The sequence below is a fragment of the Pseudorca crassidens genome, chromosome 10 (genome assembly GCF_039906515.1).
Source record: "Pseudorca crassidens isolate mPseCra1 chromosome 10, mPseCra1.hap1, whole genome shotgun sequence".
In the NCBI taxonomy this organism is placed as follows: domain Eukaryota; kingdom Metazoa; phylum Chordata; class Mammalia; order Artiodactyla; family Delphinidae; genus Pseudorca; species Pseudorca crassidens.
In genome coordinates this window covers 40,864,223-40,880,913 of record NC_090305.1, presented here as the reverse complement: position 1 = coordinate 40,880,913, position 16,691 = coordinate 40,864,223, and the positions used below count along the sequence as shown (strand labels likewise).

Here is a 16,691-nt window from a genome sequence, read left to right as displayed (position 1 = left end):
GGGGTTCCCTGAGTGTGTGGCTTACTGTCCTTCCTAGACTTAAGCTCTCTGAAGGGATGAGCCATGCTTGTTTTAAATTCCATATACTGGTCCCTTCGGTGGCTCAAGGTGGATCCTTGGTAAAGACCTGTAGAGGTCAAGTAAATGGGTGTTTTTGCAGGGATGCAGAAGTGAAGTTCTTTTCTCCGACGGGCCAGTGATCCCAGCCAGTGAACCTGGGCTCCTCTCCCAATATTTCTCCCCACCCCTACCTAGTGGATGTGACTTTGGTTTTTTGGGGAGGGGGAATCCAAGGCCCCCATCCTCCACCAGCCAATCCCAGTGTTCTGACAGTGACTGCTTTGGGCGTGGCCTTCTGTGGGTCTAGCCTAGATCTGTGGGGTGGTGGCCAGTGCCCTGGGCTGGGAGTCAGGGGATCTGGGGTTTGGAACTGGCTGTTCTTTAATTGTCGTGTGACCTGAGCTCGTCAGTTTCCCCCTCCACCCTCTTTTCCAGGCTAGATCAGGGAGGGGCAGTCTGGGGACCCTTTGGGATTTCCCTAGTCTGGTGTCCTCCTCCCTTAGCTGCTCCTCTGATAGTCACTTGCCCCACTTCTAGCTCCCTTCTTCCTCCTATTTATCTAATCTTTCCGGACAGCACTGACCTGCCCCACTGCCTTTTCCATGGCTCCCACCTGGATCTCAAAGTCCACCCTGGTCAGAATGGGGCCAGCCAGGCCCCTGGATGCATGTGCCTTTCCCTCTTCCTTCAGACCAAGGTCTTGGGGTGCAGACCCCGGGGGCATTTCAGGGACAGCGCCCTTCTCCACATCCTTCTAGAGCAGAGATGTCCACCAACTCCTGCTCAGAGGGTCCAGGGCAGGCCTGCCCACAGGCTTCCTGCCCGACCCCCCCTACACCTACTACCCCCTCCCCTTGCCCACTCTACTGATGCCCTGTTGGGCCCTGCACAGTGCAGGCTCAAACTCATCTTGTGTCACCCAGTGGATAGAAGGCTTACAGCAGACTGTCCTCAGGGCTCCTGAGTGTCCACTGGGCTGGGGGGGTGGGGGGTGGGGGGTGGATTGCACAGGTGAAGGTCGTGGCTCCTGTCCTCACAGCACACAGCATGGTGGACGTGAGCTTCCAGAGGGTGGGGACCACACCCAGCACATAATCCCTTTGCAGTAAGATTTTGTTGAACCGATGGAGACCTAGATTGTACAGGTACCATCAACTGACCAGCTGTGTGGCCCAGTGGCCCCTTTAACTCAGTGAGCGCCACACTGGACTGTGGTAAGAATGGAACGAGGTATCGGGTGTAATTTATAAACTAAAGTGTTCTGCACATCGGAGCGTCGGATTTTCTAAGATGATCTTGGCTGGGGTGCCTTTAGTTAAGGGGCGATGCCTCATGTGGTGGAAACGGGGCAGGGAGCTCTGCGGGAGCCTAAGCGCGGCCTTGAAGATGGCAGGACTCGGAGGGAGCTTCTGCGTGTGCAGAGGCGTGGAGGGGGGGACAGCGAGATCAGAGGACTGGCGGGGCGCGGGAGTAGGCCCTTCCCTGGATCTTGGGCGGAGGTGGACGCGCTAGGGAGGGGAGGGGGACAGTGAAGCGACGCGGCAACTTCTCCCAGGAGAACCCGGCTCTGATTAGAGCGCCAGGTGCGCATCGGAAGCCGGAAGCCGGACACCAATCCACACAGATACCCCCACCACGAGGGAGAACGGGGGAGCTGCGGCCCGGGATATAGGTGCCACCAGGTGGGGAGGGGTCCTTCGGAGCCGCCTTCCGCGGGCTCCCGGGCGCGGGGTGAGGAAAGCGCGGGCGCTGGTGGCTTGTCCCGCGCCCAGCCCCTCGCGCCCGCCTCCCACCGCCCCCGGGCGCTCCTGGCACAGGCCCAGGGTCCTGGCAGCGGCTGGCAGTCGGAGGCAGGCCGGGGCGAGGCCGCGCTCGCATCCCCTCCGCGACGCGGCTGGGGCGACGGCCACACACTGGGAGGCGAGTTTCGCTTCTTGGCGGGGGCGGGGCTCGGGCGGGCGGACGGAAAGCGCACTGCGGCCTCGGCGCGTCAGCTGGGCGCGTCAGCTGGGTCTCGGCGGGCCGGGGCGGGGTTTCGGAGGGGCGGGGGCGGGGCGCTCGGCGACCACCTCGCTGCCTCTCCCTCTACCCAGAGGGACAGAAGTCCCGGCCGCGCCCTCTGAGGCTTCTCCTCCATCAAAACTTACCTGTCTGCTGTCCCAGCCCTTGCAGCCCATCTGATAAGGGCTTTCCTGCTTATCTGTTAATGGCTTCACGGGACAGTCCTCCCATCCCCTCCCGCCCAATAGCACCTTCTTGGGATGCCTCAGTCCTAAGGAGTAGGTTCAGAGGAATGGAGGGGAGGCTTGTGAGGGGGCGCTTGGGGACATTTTGGGACTCTCTAAACATCCTGCTGCTGGCTGCCTTCTTTGCCTACGGACTTGGTGGAGGGCTGCCCTCAGCTACAGCTAGGAAATGAAATGATGGGAGGGGCGAGGCGCCATCCCTTAGAGGCTGCAGGGGAGGGGTACAGAACGTTCCCAGGGAAGTCGATTTTGCTCATCCAGAACCCACACTTGGAGGAGGGAGGGGGTGGAATGTTGGATCCAGGAGGAGGTTCTGAAAGTCCCATCTTCCTGACCTTGTTTTCCTGATACCTTGTGGGAGCCCCCTGCCATTTTTTTTAACCGTCCACGTGGCTTGCTTCTCTGTTCTTACCATTCCTGACCCCTCTTGGCTGCAGGTCTGGGATGTTTTCCTTCCCAACCTTGCTTGAAATTCTCCTCCTGGAGGCCATGCTCCCCTCCTGACCAGTCCCTCCCCTTTTCTAAGTGGCTTCAGCTTGCGCTCCCAAAGCAGTGCCCTGCTTTGTAAACCACTGGGCACTGGGGAGGGGCTGAGCTGGAGACACAGGGTTTCAGAAGCTGTGCCAGAGTGGGCGGGGACAGAAGGACATCCACATAATGACCAGGCAGATTTGCGCCAGGGGGATTAGGAAAAGCACGCCCGGCATCCACTTTTGCATGTCTTTTTCCTGCACTTGTGACCCAGGGGAGGGATGGAGGGGGTCTGGGGTGAGGATGGGTTTTCCTCAGACAGGGAGTCTCTGGGGAGGTGGCCTACACAGGGCCTTGTGCACTGGTCAAGATGGCGGCTGTGGGGACTACGCCAGCCTCTCCTCAGTTGCACCAACTTCCATGATGCCCTATGGCTGTCCAGCACCCCCAGCAGTGCCAGGTGCCAGGCCCTGGCCGAGGCTTCATCCCCTTCCCTACCAAAACTTACCATCCTGTGTCTCCTCCCCTCAGGGCTTTGCCAAGAGACAACCAGCTAATCTGATTCACTAATCTCTTACAGGAAATTCTATGAATTATTCGAGGCTTTGCACAGCTTCTGCCTCTTCTTTCACACCTTGTCTGATTGGCCAAGCTCTGACCTCACCCTTCCCTGGACGAAATCCACAGATTGGCACCAATGCATATTCCTTATATCATGAACTCTTCTGAGTATGTGACTTGTCTTCCTGATGAGATTTTAAACTCTCTTAGGGACCTTATCTTTTGCTTCTTGTGGACTTCCCACAGCAGCTAGTAAAATGATTAATTCACGCAATATGTATGTCGTGTGTGCCCGCTCTGCGCCAGGCAGGTGGTCCAGATGCTGAGGATACAGGAGGAAGCAGAACAGACACATCCCTGTCCTCATGAATCTTCCATCTCAGGTTGGGGAGGATAGGAACCAAAATAAATAAAATATATAGCAGGCTGGGTGGTGATACGGAGAACAGGGAGGAAGATGAGAAGTGTGGGAGAGAACAGTTTACAGTTTTTAAAAGGATAGGGAGGGAGAGTGTCCATGGGAATGGGTCATTTGAGGCGAGATCTGAAGGAGGTGAGAGAGGGAGTCAGGAGGGTGTCTGGGGCAGAGAGTTCCAGGCAGAGGGAGAAGCCAGGGTCAAATCTCCTGGAATGTTTGAGGAGCCTGGAGGAGGACTGTGGGCTGGAGCAGAGTGGGCCAGGGGCTTGGGGAGGAGATGAGGTCTGAGAGGTAAGGTGGTAGGTCATGTGGGGTCTTTCAGGCCATAGTGAGTTCTTGGGTGGGTGGTTCTCTGAGATGGGTGGTTCTGGAGGGTTCTGAGCAAAGAACTGCCCTGATTTAACTGACCTTTTAAAGGGATCCCTTTGCTGCTAAGTGGGGAACAGGCTGTAGGGAGATGAGAGGGGGGGCCAGGAGACTAATGGGGAGGCAGTTACATCTAGGTGAGAGCTGGTGGGGACTTAGGGTGGTGGTGGCGGCACGATGAAAAGAGGTCAGATTCCATACGTATATATATTTTTTAATTTTTTAACTTACTTAATTAAATTAATTAATTAATTTTTTATTTTTGGCTGCCTCAGGTCCTAGCTGCGGCACGTGGGCTCCTCGTTGTGGCGTGTGGGCTCCTATCTAGTTGTGGCACGCAGGCTCCAGGGCTCGTGGGCTCTGTAGTTTGTCGCACACAGGCTCTCTAGTTGAGGCGCGTGAGCTCAGTAGTTGCGGTGTGCAGGCTTAGTTGCCCCGCGGCATGTGGGATCTCAGTTCCCTGACCAGGGATCGAGTCCGCGTCCCCTGCATTGTAAGGTGGACTCTTTACCACTGGACCACCAGGAAAGTCCCATCATATGTATATATTTTTAAAAATTTTATTGAAGTATAGTTGATTTACAATGTTGTGTTAATTTCTGCTGTACAATAAAGTGACTCAGTTATCTATGTATATTCTTTTTCCTATTTTTTCCATTATGGTTTATTACAGGATATTGAATATAGTTCCCTGTGCTATACAGTAGGACCTTGTTGTTTATCCATCCTATATATACTAGTTTGCATCTGCAAATCCCAAACTCCCAGTCCATCCCTCCTCCATCCCCTCCACCGGCAACCATGTCTGTTATCTATATCTGTGAGTCCGTTTTTGTTTCGTAGATAGGTTCATTTGTGCCATATTTTAAAGTCAGATTCCATACATATTTTGAAGATAAAGCCCACAGGGTTTCCTCACAGATTAGGTTTGAGGGACGAGTGGAAGAGAGGACCAAGGATTGACCCAAGATTTTGGGCCCAAGCAATTGGGAGGATGGATCAGCTGAGATGGGGAGGACTTCAAGGAGAGCAGGAGCTCAGCTTGTAACGTGCTGAGTTTTCGATGCCTGCGGACATCCAAGTGGAGACGTGGAGTGGGCAGTTAGATCTACGAATCTGGAGTTGGGGGAAGAGGGATGGCAGAGGTGGAGGTGGGAGTCATCAGTGAATGTATAAGTGGTGCTTTGAACCCATGCTTGTGGCCGAGATGACCAAGGGTCAGTGCTGATGGAGAAGGGGAGAGGGCTAAGGACTGAGCTAGAGGCTGGGGATGGGGAAGGGGACCAAGTGAGTCCTTGCAGCAAGCTGCCCTCTCCCCTCCCCTCCCTGTCACGGAGAGGTCCCCCACAGCAACCCCTGCACCCCCATGCTTCTGGGACCACCTCTGTAGAGACGAGAGCTCCAGGGACCTTGAGATCAACCGGAGGTTTAGCACAGCTGGGGCAAGGAGGTTGTGAGGCTAGCTAGGGAGTGGGTGGAGGTCAGATCACAAAAGGCCTTGTTGGCCAATCCAAGGAGGGGAGGCGCAGAAGGAGGCTTTGGAATTCGCTCTGTGGCTTCAGACAAATTATTTAATGTTCAAACCCAGTTTCCTCCTCTGTAAAATGGTGCTCATGACTAGCCCCTTGGGGGAAGTTGGTGAGAATTCAGAGGAAGTGGTTGTGAAGTGCTGAGATAGAGTTGGCCTCTGAAATAGTAGGTCATCATCATCACTTTGTCCTGGAGGCTGGGGTGGCACTGAAGAATGTTAAATGCAGGAATGGGGGGATGGATGGATGAGTGGGTGTCCTCCAGAGACTCAAGATTAACCTCAGCCATGGCTGGAAGGGAGGAATTTCAAGCCCAAGGGTGACCAAAGCAGAGAGTATGAAATGGGCCTGACTGAGGTCGGGAAGGTGCAAGGTTCACTGTCCTGTCTTTGAGACCCGGAGGCCTGTCCCCGTAGTTCGGTGTCTCATAAGCTTCTCTCATCTGTTCATCTGTCTCTAGGCTCTCTCTGTTTCTGTTTCTTATCCTGTTTATCTTTCTGACTCTGTCTTTTCTGTCTCTCTCTTCCTCTCTGTCTCTCCGTCCCCTTCTCTCTTCCTCCATCACCTGCTGCCTTTTCAGGTCTGGGCAGGGTCTCAGGGCTATGACAGGAGTTATATCCGCAGTGTGTGACAGCCCAGACTGGCAGCAGGTCCCCATGGGACAGCTCCAGCTGGGGGGTCGGGGGTGGTCTGGGTGTGTCCCTGAGCTTTTTGTGGGGTCTCCCCTATCTCCACCCAGGACACCTCGCATTTTAACAGTGGTGCCAGGAAAGGGGATGACCTGATGGCAGGGGGTTGTCAGTGATGGAGAAGTTTCTTTGTTTTTTTTTTTAATTGAAGTATAAAGTATACTTTATACTTCAATTAAAAAGTATAAATTGAAGTATAGTTGATTTACAATTTTATGTTAATTTGTGCTGTACAGCAGAATGATTCAGTTATACATATATATACATTCTTTTTTCATATTCTTTTCCATTATGGTTTATCACAGGATACTGAATATAGTTCTCTGTGCTCTACAGTACGACCTTGTTGTTTATCCATTCTACATGTAAAAGCTTATATCTTCGAATCCCAACCTCCCACTCCATCCCTTGAGAGGTTTCTTTGGGGGCCTCCCTGGTGCCCTGGAAACCCCTGCCCTGAGGGAGGGACACCTGGGGAGGTGGGTGTCTTCTTTCTGCTGACCCAGCTGCCTTGTCGCCCAGGTTGGTGGATGACCGCTGTGTCGTGGAGCCCGCGGCTGGGGACCTGGACAACCCTCCTAAGAAGTTCCGAGGTGAGACCTCTGCTCCCCCCACTAACTCCCCTCCCCCTCCTGGCTGCTGAGTCATGGACCTCGGACAGAACCCATTCAACCCAGGGGCCCAGTGGGTGGGTTAGGCAAGGTGCCGCCCACAGCCCCCTCACACTGCTGCCTGTGGAACCCCCATCGGCTTGAACGATGCCATCTCGGCAGGATGGCCTCTGCCTTCATTTTCCGGGGGCCACACCCCACTTCTCAGGGGCACACCCACTTCTGGCTGGGGGCTCGTTCTCCCCTGACCGCCCCACCACCCACAAGGCTTTCTTTGTCTGTGTGACTGGGCGTTTTCTGAGGGAACAGGGGAAGAAAAGAGAGTCTCCTCAGGTGTTAGGAGGCCCAGGGTGAGAGCCCTTCTCTGTGCTGCATGGTGAGGGGGTTGGACCCCATGGTCCCCGGGCAAGTGCCTTCCCTCTCTGTGTCCTCCGAGGTCAGTGGGCGCCTCAGCCCCGCCCCACAGGCCCGGAGGCCCTCGTGAGGATGAAGTGATATCCTGCTGTCGCTGCGCCCTGCAGGAGAAGGTGTCATTGTGGTGCTTACTTGTGAGGCTGAGACAGACGGGCAGACGGAGCCTGGGCGTGGTGGGCAGGTTGGGAGCAGGCAGGAACACGCCAGGCCGTGCCACCTTGGCTGCCCACGTGGCTGCCCCTCTGGGGAGAGATCAGCTGGGATTGTCCTCGAGAGGGATGCGGTTGAGGGAGGGGAGTGGGATTTACCACAGTCCTGTGGCATCCTCGGCGCTCTCTGTCTGCTGGGGGCCTTGCCTATCTGTCGGAGTGTGGAGGAGATAGGAGGCTCCTCCCAGGCTGCAGGGGGGCCCCACATCTACTGTTCTGCTTCCATCGTGTGCCTCTGAGTGGGGTCTTAGGTCAGGACGTGCCTGGCTCTGTGGGGCCCGCCTCTGGCACTGGACCTTCCTCACCACCGCACACCCCTCTGTCCTGCCCCATCTGGCCGCACTGCCTCTCACCTCATCCCCTACCCCTGGCCCTCCCTCGTTCCCTCTCGCCACACCAGGCCCGCTGCTTTTCCTCACATTTATTAGCCGTGCTCTGGGTAGAGATGGGGGTTTCGGGGGGTCGTGTGGGCTGCCCGCTTGGAGGTACAGCCCCAGCACTTTCCCGGAGCCAGGAATAGGAGAGCTTTGATTTCTGCTCTAGCTGAGGGTTTTGGGTGAATTCTTGGGAAGAACATAGAACGGAAGAGAGTGGTTGAGGTCCCGAGGCTGGGCTGTGCCAGGGCAGGGAGGGGACCGGGGCTGAAAGGAGGTGGGTGGTGTGTCTCGGTGTGTGCAGTCAGCTGTGTGGCGTGATTGGCGGTGACGGGGAGGTGGGTGTGGCAGAGGAATATTTGCCCTCGAGTTCCGGTAGACAGAGTTTGGGGCCAATTTTTGACAACAAAACAGCTACTTAGCAGAACAAGTGCTCCTTTGACTTCTTGTCTGCCTCCCACTCCCTCCTTTTTCTTCCTCTTTATTTTCCCAAAGCCCGTGAGCCGGGCCCACCCCAGCGTCGGGGGCTGCTCCGTGGTCCCCGAGGCTGTGCTGGGCCCCCCCAGCTCCGGGAGATGCCAGAGGGGCTCAGCCCCCAGCCTCCTCCCCACCCACCCTGCTCCTGGCCTGGCCTGGGTGTCTTGCTGAGGCGGGCAGAGGCCCTTCGGACCCCCTGTGGCCCAGCGTGGACCTGAGAAGAGCCCACCTTCTGGGACAGAACCAGGTCTCTGTGCAGCCCCTTGGCTGGCGAGTAAGTTGGAGCGTGAGAACCTGGGACAAGAGACACAGACTCCAACCTCTTCAGCTTTGAGGTTGAAGCCCAGAGAAGAAAGGTTGAGCTTGGCCTCCAACCCTGGAGTCCCGGTTCTCATTGTTCCATGTTTCTCCTGCAAACAGCCCCTCCCTGGAGGGAGGTCCCAGCAAGGGCATGGGGACCATGGCAGGCATTTTAGAACTTGGTCGGAGCTCATCAGAGATGGCCAAGGTGTTCCGAGGCCACCCTGGGGTGGACCCGGCCTTGGCTGGGAACTGTGGTGTCTCCCTCTCTCCCTGCACGGCTCGCGCCTCCTTCACCTGCTGACCCCGGAGGCCCCCAGGTTGGGTCGGCCAAGCCCGTGAAGCCCCCGCCCTACCTCCATCAGCCTCTGGTTAGCTCCCTGTTTGTGGTTTCAGCTCCTGCACCTTTCAAGGCCATCCCAAGCCCCGACATGTTCAGGGAATTTTTTCCAGAGTTTGCAGGGCCCTGGGAGACCCAGGCTGCCAGTGCCCCAATGTGTAGGGCACCCCACGCCAGCCCAGCCTCCCCGACCTCCGCTTTGTTGTAGGGGTCTTGGGTTATGGCTGCTCAGAATCCTGCTCTCCTGGCCAGGCCAGGTCTGGGCAGGTCCCCTCCCACAGCATGGGCGTGGGAGACCCACTGCAGAAGGACGCACCTCCCCGTCCACCTGGGAAGCTCAGTGCTCACACCCCCGGCTAAGGCGACCCCACGAAATGTGTAGCAGTCGCTTACCCACATAGTGGGCGGCGGGTGCCGGGGAGGGGGCTGATGAGGGGACCTCCCTGTGCTTGCGCCCTGGGTGCCCTCCGCCCCCAGCCTCATGCCTCTGCTCTACCTGCCCATCTTCCAAGCCTGGTTTCTTGTTACTTTTATTAAGATCCGCTTCAACTACTAAAACGAAAAAGTAAAGAGAAAGATAACACACACCCATGCACCCACTACTGAGCTCTCTCAAATCCTTTTTCCTGTGTTTATTTCAGGTCTTTTTCATTTTTAAAGAGATAGCATCTTATGCCTGTAGCCAAAGCCCCCTGTGCCTTCCCCTGACCTCTTTCTCTTCCCCCTCCCCAGAGGCAGACACTCTCAGAAATTGGTATGCCTCATTCAGGGGCCTGTTTTTATGCTTTTTCTTTAATACGTAGAGATATTTCTATGATGAATTATATAGGGTATTCTTTTCCATTTTTCCAACCCTGTATGTTGAAGGTAGCCTTCTGTACAAATCTTTCTGCACTTTTTTCATCGGTGGCTTCTCTTGTTGCGGAGCACAAGCTCTGGGCGCGTGGGCTTCCGCAGTTGTGGCACACGGTCTCAGCATTTTGTGGCTCACAGGCTCTAGAGCATAGGCTCAGTAGTTGTGGCGCGTGGGCTTAGTTTCTCCGCGGCATGTGGGATCTTCCCAGGCCAGGGCTCGAACCCGTGTCCCCTGCACTGGCAGGCAGATTCCTAACCACTGCGCCACCAGGGAAGTCCTCTGCACTGTCTCTGAGACTCATCTGTATTGACCCGCATGGCTCTAGTTCATCTGTTTAATTGCTATGTAATATTCCACTGAGTGAGTAAACTGCAGTCCTTTTATTGGTTCCCCCGTTGATGGACGTTTATCTCATTTACAGCTTTTGGTAATTGCCAACAATGCTGCAGTGAGCCCCCTGTACACGTATGTCTCCCTGGGCTCGCGGGCAAGAGTTTCTTGGGTGTGTTCCAAGGGAGGGTGACCTGGGTGAGAGGCATCTCTCCTGTCTTGCTAGGAACGGCCCTGCCGCCTTCCATGGGGGCTGTGAGTGTTTACCCCCACCCCTTGCCCCCGTTCACCCCTGCCAGACTGTGGGTGCATGGGGTGGGGGTGCCCTTGCTGCACCCCTATCCTGGCTACACTTGGTTTTGTCCCACGTAATTGTCTTCCAGCCTGCGGGGTGTGAAATGCCATCTCACTGTGGTTTTAATTTGCATTCCTCTGACTACTTGTGAGACATCTTTTCATATGTTTATGAGCCGCTTAAAATCTTGTTCTTCATCTTTTCTTTTTCCTCTTTATAAAAGTAATACAGGGCTTCCCTGGTGGCGCAGTGGTTGGGAGTCCGCCTGCCAATGCAGGGGACACGGGTTCGTACCCCGGTCCGGGAGGATCCCACATGCCGCGGAGCGGCTGGGCCCGTGAGCCATGGCCGCTGAGCCTGCGCGTCCGGAGCCTGTGCTCTGCAACGGGAGAGGCCACAACAGTGAGAGGCCCGCATACCGAGAAAAAAAAAAAAAAAATAACACAAATACAGGCTCTAGGATCCAGGAGATGGGAGCATCCCATCCCACCCTCACTCACCTCCTGTTCCCATCTCCAGGGACAACCCTACTAGAGAATCCGACTAGGTAGTTTATTCATCCGGTTACACCTCAAAACGTTGTGCAAACATCCATCGAGAATCTGCTCCCACGGCCCTCTCCCATCTCCACTGTTGTCCCTCCAGGTAACCACTTTCTTTAGTTTCTTACGCATCTTCCCGTGGTCCTTAATGCAACTGCAAACATATGTTCAGACTTCCCCGATTTTCTTACCCTGGGGTAGCATTCTATATGCACTGTTCTATTCTTTGCTGTTTTTACTTTATGAGTCTTACTGTGGATAGATCCTACTGGAGATCTTTCTATATTAGTATATAGAGGTCTTGAGCTCTCTTTCTCTCTCTTTTTTTCACTTAAAAACTCATATTTGTCCATATCCTGGACAACTGTGAAAACAGTGTTCCTATGGTTTACATAGTTTTAAGCATTTCAAAAATATTTTTTTTCAACTGTGGTGAATAGCCACGTGAAGTTTACCATCTTAACCACTTTTAAGTGTACAGGTCGGTGACATTAAGCACAGTCTCATCAGCCATCACCACCGTCCATCCACAGAACTGCTTTTCCTCTTGTAAAACTGAAGCTCTATATCCATTAAATAATAACTCCCCATTCCCAACCCATCCCTCACCCAACCACCGTCCGACTTTCCATCTGTATGAATCCGACTAGTCTTAAGTACGTCACATGAGCAGAATCGTACCTTATTTGTCGTCTTGTGGCTTATGTCACTTAGCATAACGGCTTCAAGGTTTACCCGGATTGCAGCCTGTGTCAGGGTTTCTGACCACCCCGCCCTCTCACAGCTCCATAGCTGTCCTTCATATGGCTCCATCGTAATTTATTTAACCAGTCCCCTCTGATGGGCACGTGGGCTGTTTCTAATCTTTATCATTCCCGACAGTGCAGTGAAGACCCTTGTCCCTTGTCATTTTGTACAAATGCAGCTGTGCTCTTGGAATGAAGGACCCGTGGGGAGATTGCTGTGTCCAAGGGAGGGGGCATCCGTGGCTCTGATCTTTTGTCTTGCGCCTTGTCCAACAGTGTAATAAGAGAAAGCAAACCCATTCACCCTTCTCATCGTTTCTTCTGCTTGCTACCCCAGGTTTTGCTTATTCCGGGAGAGTTTCTCTCTCGGCCCATCCCTCCACTTTCTCCCCTCCCCCTGCCTCCAGCAGCATGCTGTCGCTGTTGTAGATTCTCCACGGTCACCTTTATTAACCCAAGTATCATAGTCACACCTGAATTTCTCATCCTGTCAAGTCCTGCAGTGCTCTGCCTCACGTCTGCCTTCCACCAACCACGCGCCCTTTTAGTTTTACATCAAGACCGAATAAGCTTTGCATTCTCTTCTGTAACCGCAATGGGGTCTTCAGTGTTCTGTAAGTTGAGTCTAAATGTTAAAGATTAGAAACAGATGTTTACATGATTTATACAGGGTTTATGTGTAATTGTGGCTGGATAACTTTATTGCCTGTGATCTGTTCTTGTCTCGAATCCCCTGCTAGTGCTTTTGCAGCCTTGGTTGGGCAGCAGAACCATTTGGGATCGGGGGTGGGGGTGGGGTGTGCCTTTCACGATGCATATCTGCAGGCCTTGACCCCTACCAAGATCTGTGGGGGAGCTGAGAGTTTGTATTTTTTAAATCTTCCCCCGCCCCAGATGATTCTGTGCAGTGGTAGTGAGTTTTTGGAGTATTGCATACCTTAGTTTCAGGGAATGTCAGCTGACTTTGCTAAAGGAATATCCTCTTGTCTGCAGCCTCACCAGCCCTGTGCCCCCGCACCCACAGGTGCATTCCCCCCAGCACACACAGTCCTTACGGTAGGACACCCCCCTGGACCCAGACTTTTCTCTTGGCCTTTGCTGCTGCTGGTCCTGCGTGGGCCCGGTCTCCTGGCTACCCTTTCACCCTCTGTCCTCTCTGCCCTTCTGCCCCACAGTTTGGTGAGAAGGAAGGTTCTGGCCCCCCTTGGGTTTTGGACAGGGCCGCCTTTGGGCAAAGAGCACAGCAGAATAAAAGCATGGAGATGTGCATTGCTCATAGGGGTGGGCCACAAACATTTTAGAGGGCTCAGATCATTTATTTATTCAACAAGCTTTTTTTTTTTCGACTTGTGTTTCTTTTCTTTTTTTTAAACCATTTTTAAAAATTGAAGTGTAGTTAATTTACAATGTTGTGTTAGTTCCAGGTATACAGCACAATGATTCATTCAGTTATACATAATGTGTGTGCGTGCCTGCGTGTGTGTGTATATATATTCTTTTTCAGATTCTCTTACATTATAGGTTATTACAAGATATTGAATATAGTTCCCTGTGCTATACAGTAGGTCCTTGTTATTTATCTATTTTATTTTTAATTTTTTTCTCAGGAAAGAAGTTTTATTTCCAAACCCCTAGGAAGGCATTACACATAATGGAGATAGAAACCCAAATTAAACCCTGAAACAAACAGATGGCTGGATACGGGTGGGCCTGCAGGAGCAGAAAGTAGGGGAGATGTGTTCTAGACGGGGACCTCACCCTGCAGCCTGAGTCTGTATATTAATGTGACTATTCTGGGGAAGGGGAGTTGGGAATCAGAAATCCTCACCCCACCAACCCCAGTGTTGCCCGGGATGGTTGGGAGGAAGAGGAGGCAGCACGTTGGGGCAAAGACGTCACCAAGTCTGACCTTGGCATTTACTGCCTGCTCTGATCCCCAACATTCCATAAATAAGTTACCCTGCATATCTCAAGTTGAGCTGGGGAGCAAGCAGAATAGCCCCAACCTCTGAAAGCGGAGGCAGGGCAGCCTGGGACTGAGCGGGGCTCCAGGAGGACACAGTCGCACTCTTGCTTCGGCCTTTGCCGACACTCGGCAGCTGGGCGTCCATATGCGGCTCCTCTCCCCTGCGGTGACAGGGCCCGTGCTGACGCGGGCTGGGCTGCTTGGCGCTGTTGGTACGCCTCTTGCTGAGGTTGCTGGGCCAGCTCCAGGTCGCTAAGACCCAATGTGCCTCGCGACGGCTGCTGCTGCCGCAGGGACAAGGCGATCAGGTAGTCCTGGTCCACCTGCTGCTGCTTTTCTGGGGAGCCACTCCCACCTTCTGCTCCAGGTCCTTGCCCAGGGAGTGACTTAGGTGAAAGTCAGAGTCACAGAAACAGCTGTCTCCGTCCACGTTGCGCAGGCTCTCCCACACCACTTGCTCCTCCTGTAGAAAGCCCTGGTCGGTGACCAGTAGGTACAAGTGCCCCTTGTGCTTAGTCATAGTGCTAAAGTGGTCGTTCCGGAAAAAGATGCTAAGTTCGCCCTCCTTGGCAGTGTTGTTAGCTCACACAGACCATGGTGGGTCCGCTGCGCGGCGGTGGTCTCCAGGAACTGCTCTGTAGTCAGGCCTTCTGTCCCGAGGTTGGTGTCACCGGGGTGCTTGCAGGTGATGATTGGTTGTAACTCAGTTTCCCACCTGCACTCACAGCCTCAGGACTCTGTGGATCAACAAGCCAGCCGTGGTACAGAGGTACGCCTAGTAGGTCAAAGGCACTGCACTCGGGTGTATACTCAAAATCAGAGACACCTGTGAATAGCACATTGCCATCCAGACCTGTGGCCAGTTTAGGCAGCACTGTCATTGCATCGTCCACATTCTGCTGAAAATTAAGCTGAAGTCCTTCTGACTTCTCCTGGGGCTTGATGGACAGAAGGCAGTCTCCAAGGTGGGCCATGACCTCATCTGGTGCGATCACTTCCTTCTATTTAGCTATTTTATATATAGTAGTGTGTATCTGTTAATCCCAAACTCCTGATTTATCTCTTCCCCCAACACCCCCCATCCCCTTTGGTAACCATAAGTTTGTTTTCTGTGTCTGTGAGTCTCTTTCTGTTTTTTTTTTTTTTTTATTTCTGTTTTGTAAATAAGTTCATTTATCTCATTTTTTTAGATTCCATATGTAAGTGATATCATATGGTATTTGTCTTTCTCTCTCTGGCTTACTTCACTTAATATGATAATCTCTAGGTCCATTGATGTTGCTTCAAACAGCATTATTTCATTCTTTTTTATGGCTGAGTAGTATTCCATTGTGTATATATACCACATCTTCTTATCCATTCATCTGTCCATGGACATTTAAGTTGCTTCCATGTACTGGCTATTGTAAATAGTGCTGCTGTGAACACTGGGGTGCATGTATCTTTTCAAATTAGAGTTTTCTCCTGATATAAGCCCAGGAGTGGGATCAACAAGCATTATGTGACATATATATAAAGGAGGCATGAGGCAGGGCCCCGTCTCTGTGATCTGCTCCCCCAGGGACCCCTGTCCAGGTTCCCAGCACAACCGTCTTCCTGTGTTTCTGCTGTGGGAGCACTGCTGATTGTGGAGGCACTGCGGCCTGGGAGGGGTCTTAGAGGCTGTGAGCCCAGCCCTGTGCCCTCCTGGGATTCCCTCCTGTGACGGGGAGCTCACTGCCTCCCAGCACGGCTCATGCTATCGTCAGGCCCAGTCCCCGTGCCAGCGTTTCACAGGGATCCAGAATCCTCTATCTCTTCACATCACACTTTAGAATAGGATTTTCCAACTCATGCCTCCTTTCCAGAAGTAGAAAAATCTGACATCCTTTCTGGAGTTTGGGCTTGTGAAAATCATTGATGCTTTATCTGTGTCCAGAATAAAAATCAGGTAATAAAGAACCTGTTTCTGGAATTCTGATTGGCACTCTCTTAGGTTGAGTTCCCTAGAAGCAGAGTCTACAGCGGGAGAATTATCGAGGAGGGGTCCCAGGAGGAGTGTGAGGGCGCTGAGCAGGGAGGTGGTTTCGGGGGAAGAGAGACCTTAGGAGGCTTATCCCACAGGGACCACTGCAGGCGGTCCCCTCCTGCTGCCAGTGGATGGAGGACACCCCTTGGGGGCTGGGGGGAATGTAACTTCCCAGGCATCTGTGGGCAAGATGGGGGTGGGCCAGAGAAAGGATGCTGATGTGAATGGTCAGCTGCCAATGTCCACAAAACCTGGACACAGACAGGGCATGGGGTGGTGGCCCAAGGGCCTCTGATAAATCTCCCGTGGGGAAGAGGGCACGCGTCCGCCTCCCAGGGGGGGTCCCACTCTCAGACCTGCTTCTGGGCCCCTCCATTCTACTCAGCACAATCCAGGATGCTCCCAGTTCCACGGGGGTCTTCTGACCACTGCCTCTCTACCCAAGAAGGGCGGCGGGGTGGAGAGGGGTGGGGAGAGCAGAGGTGGGCTTTGGGGGCAGGGCTGCAGGCCAGGGTTTTCCCCTGAGCCCCGCATGAACCGAGCTCCCTCCTTTTGCCCTCCCTCCTCAGACTGCCTCTTCAAGGTGTGTCCCATGAACCGCTACTCGGCCCAGAAGCAGTACTGGAAGGCCAAGCAGACCAAGCAGGACAAGGAGAAGATTGCCGACGTGGTGCTGCTGCAGAAGTTACAGGTGTGTGTGCACAGGTGTGTGCACGCGCAGGTGTGTGTGCCCTGTCCCAGGCCACATGCCTCAGTGAACTGTGGACTGCACTTCAGCTGCCAGCCAGGCCTTCAGCTGGACACCACCGTGCAGTGAACGACCTGTGCAGCTGTACATGGAGTTACCAGGGGCTCCTAGAGATGGTGGCTCCAGCGAACCTGA

General features: G+C 53.8%; 1 protein-coding gene and 1 pseudogene across 3 annotated transcripts in view; one reads left to right on the top strand and one right to left on the bottom strand.

The window, feature by feature from the left end:
- The window catches only part of ITPR3 (inositol 1,4,5-trisphosphate receptor type 3), a 66,902-nt gene that overhangs the window by 8,107 nt on the left and 42,104 nt on the right, over positions 1-16,691 (top strand). For 2 of the 3 annotated variants that reach the window (XM_067753314.1, XM_067753313.1), the window contains exons 2-3: positions 6,863-6,933; positions 16,378-16,499. In XM_067753314.1, coding sequence (XP_067609415.1) covers positions 6,863-6,933; positions 16,378-16,499 — 193 coding nt within the window. Of the gene's footprint in view, positions 1-1,665; positions 1,743-6,862; positions 6,934-16,377; positions 16,500-16,691 lie in introns of those variants that run through there. The other variant, XM_067753315.1, reaches the window with a different exon arrangement.
- Positions 13,499-14,797, bottom strand: LOC137233055 (ubiquitin carboxyl-terminal hydrolase MINDY-1 pseudogene; annotated as a pseudogene).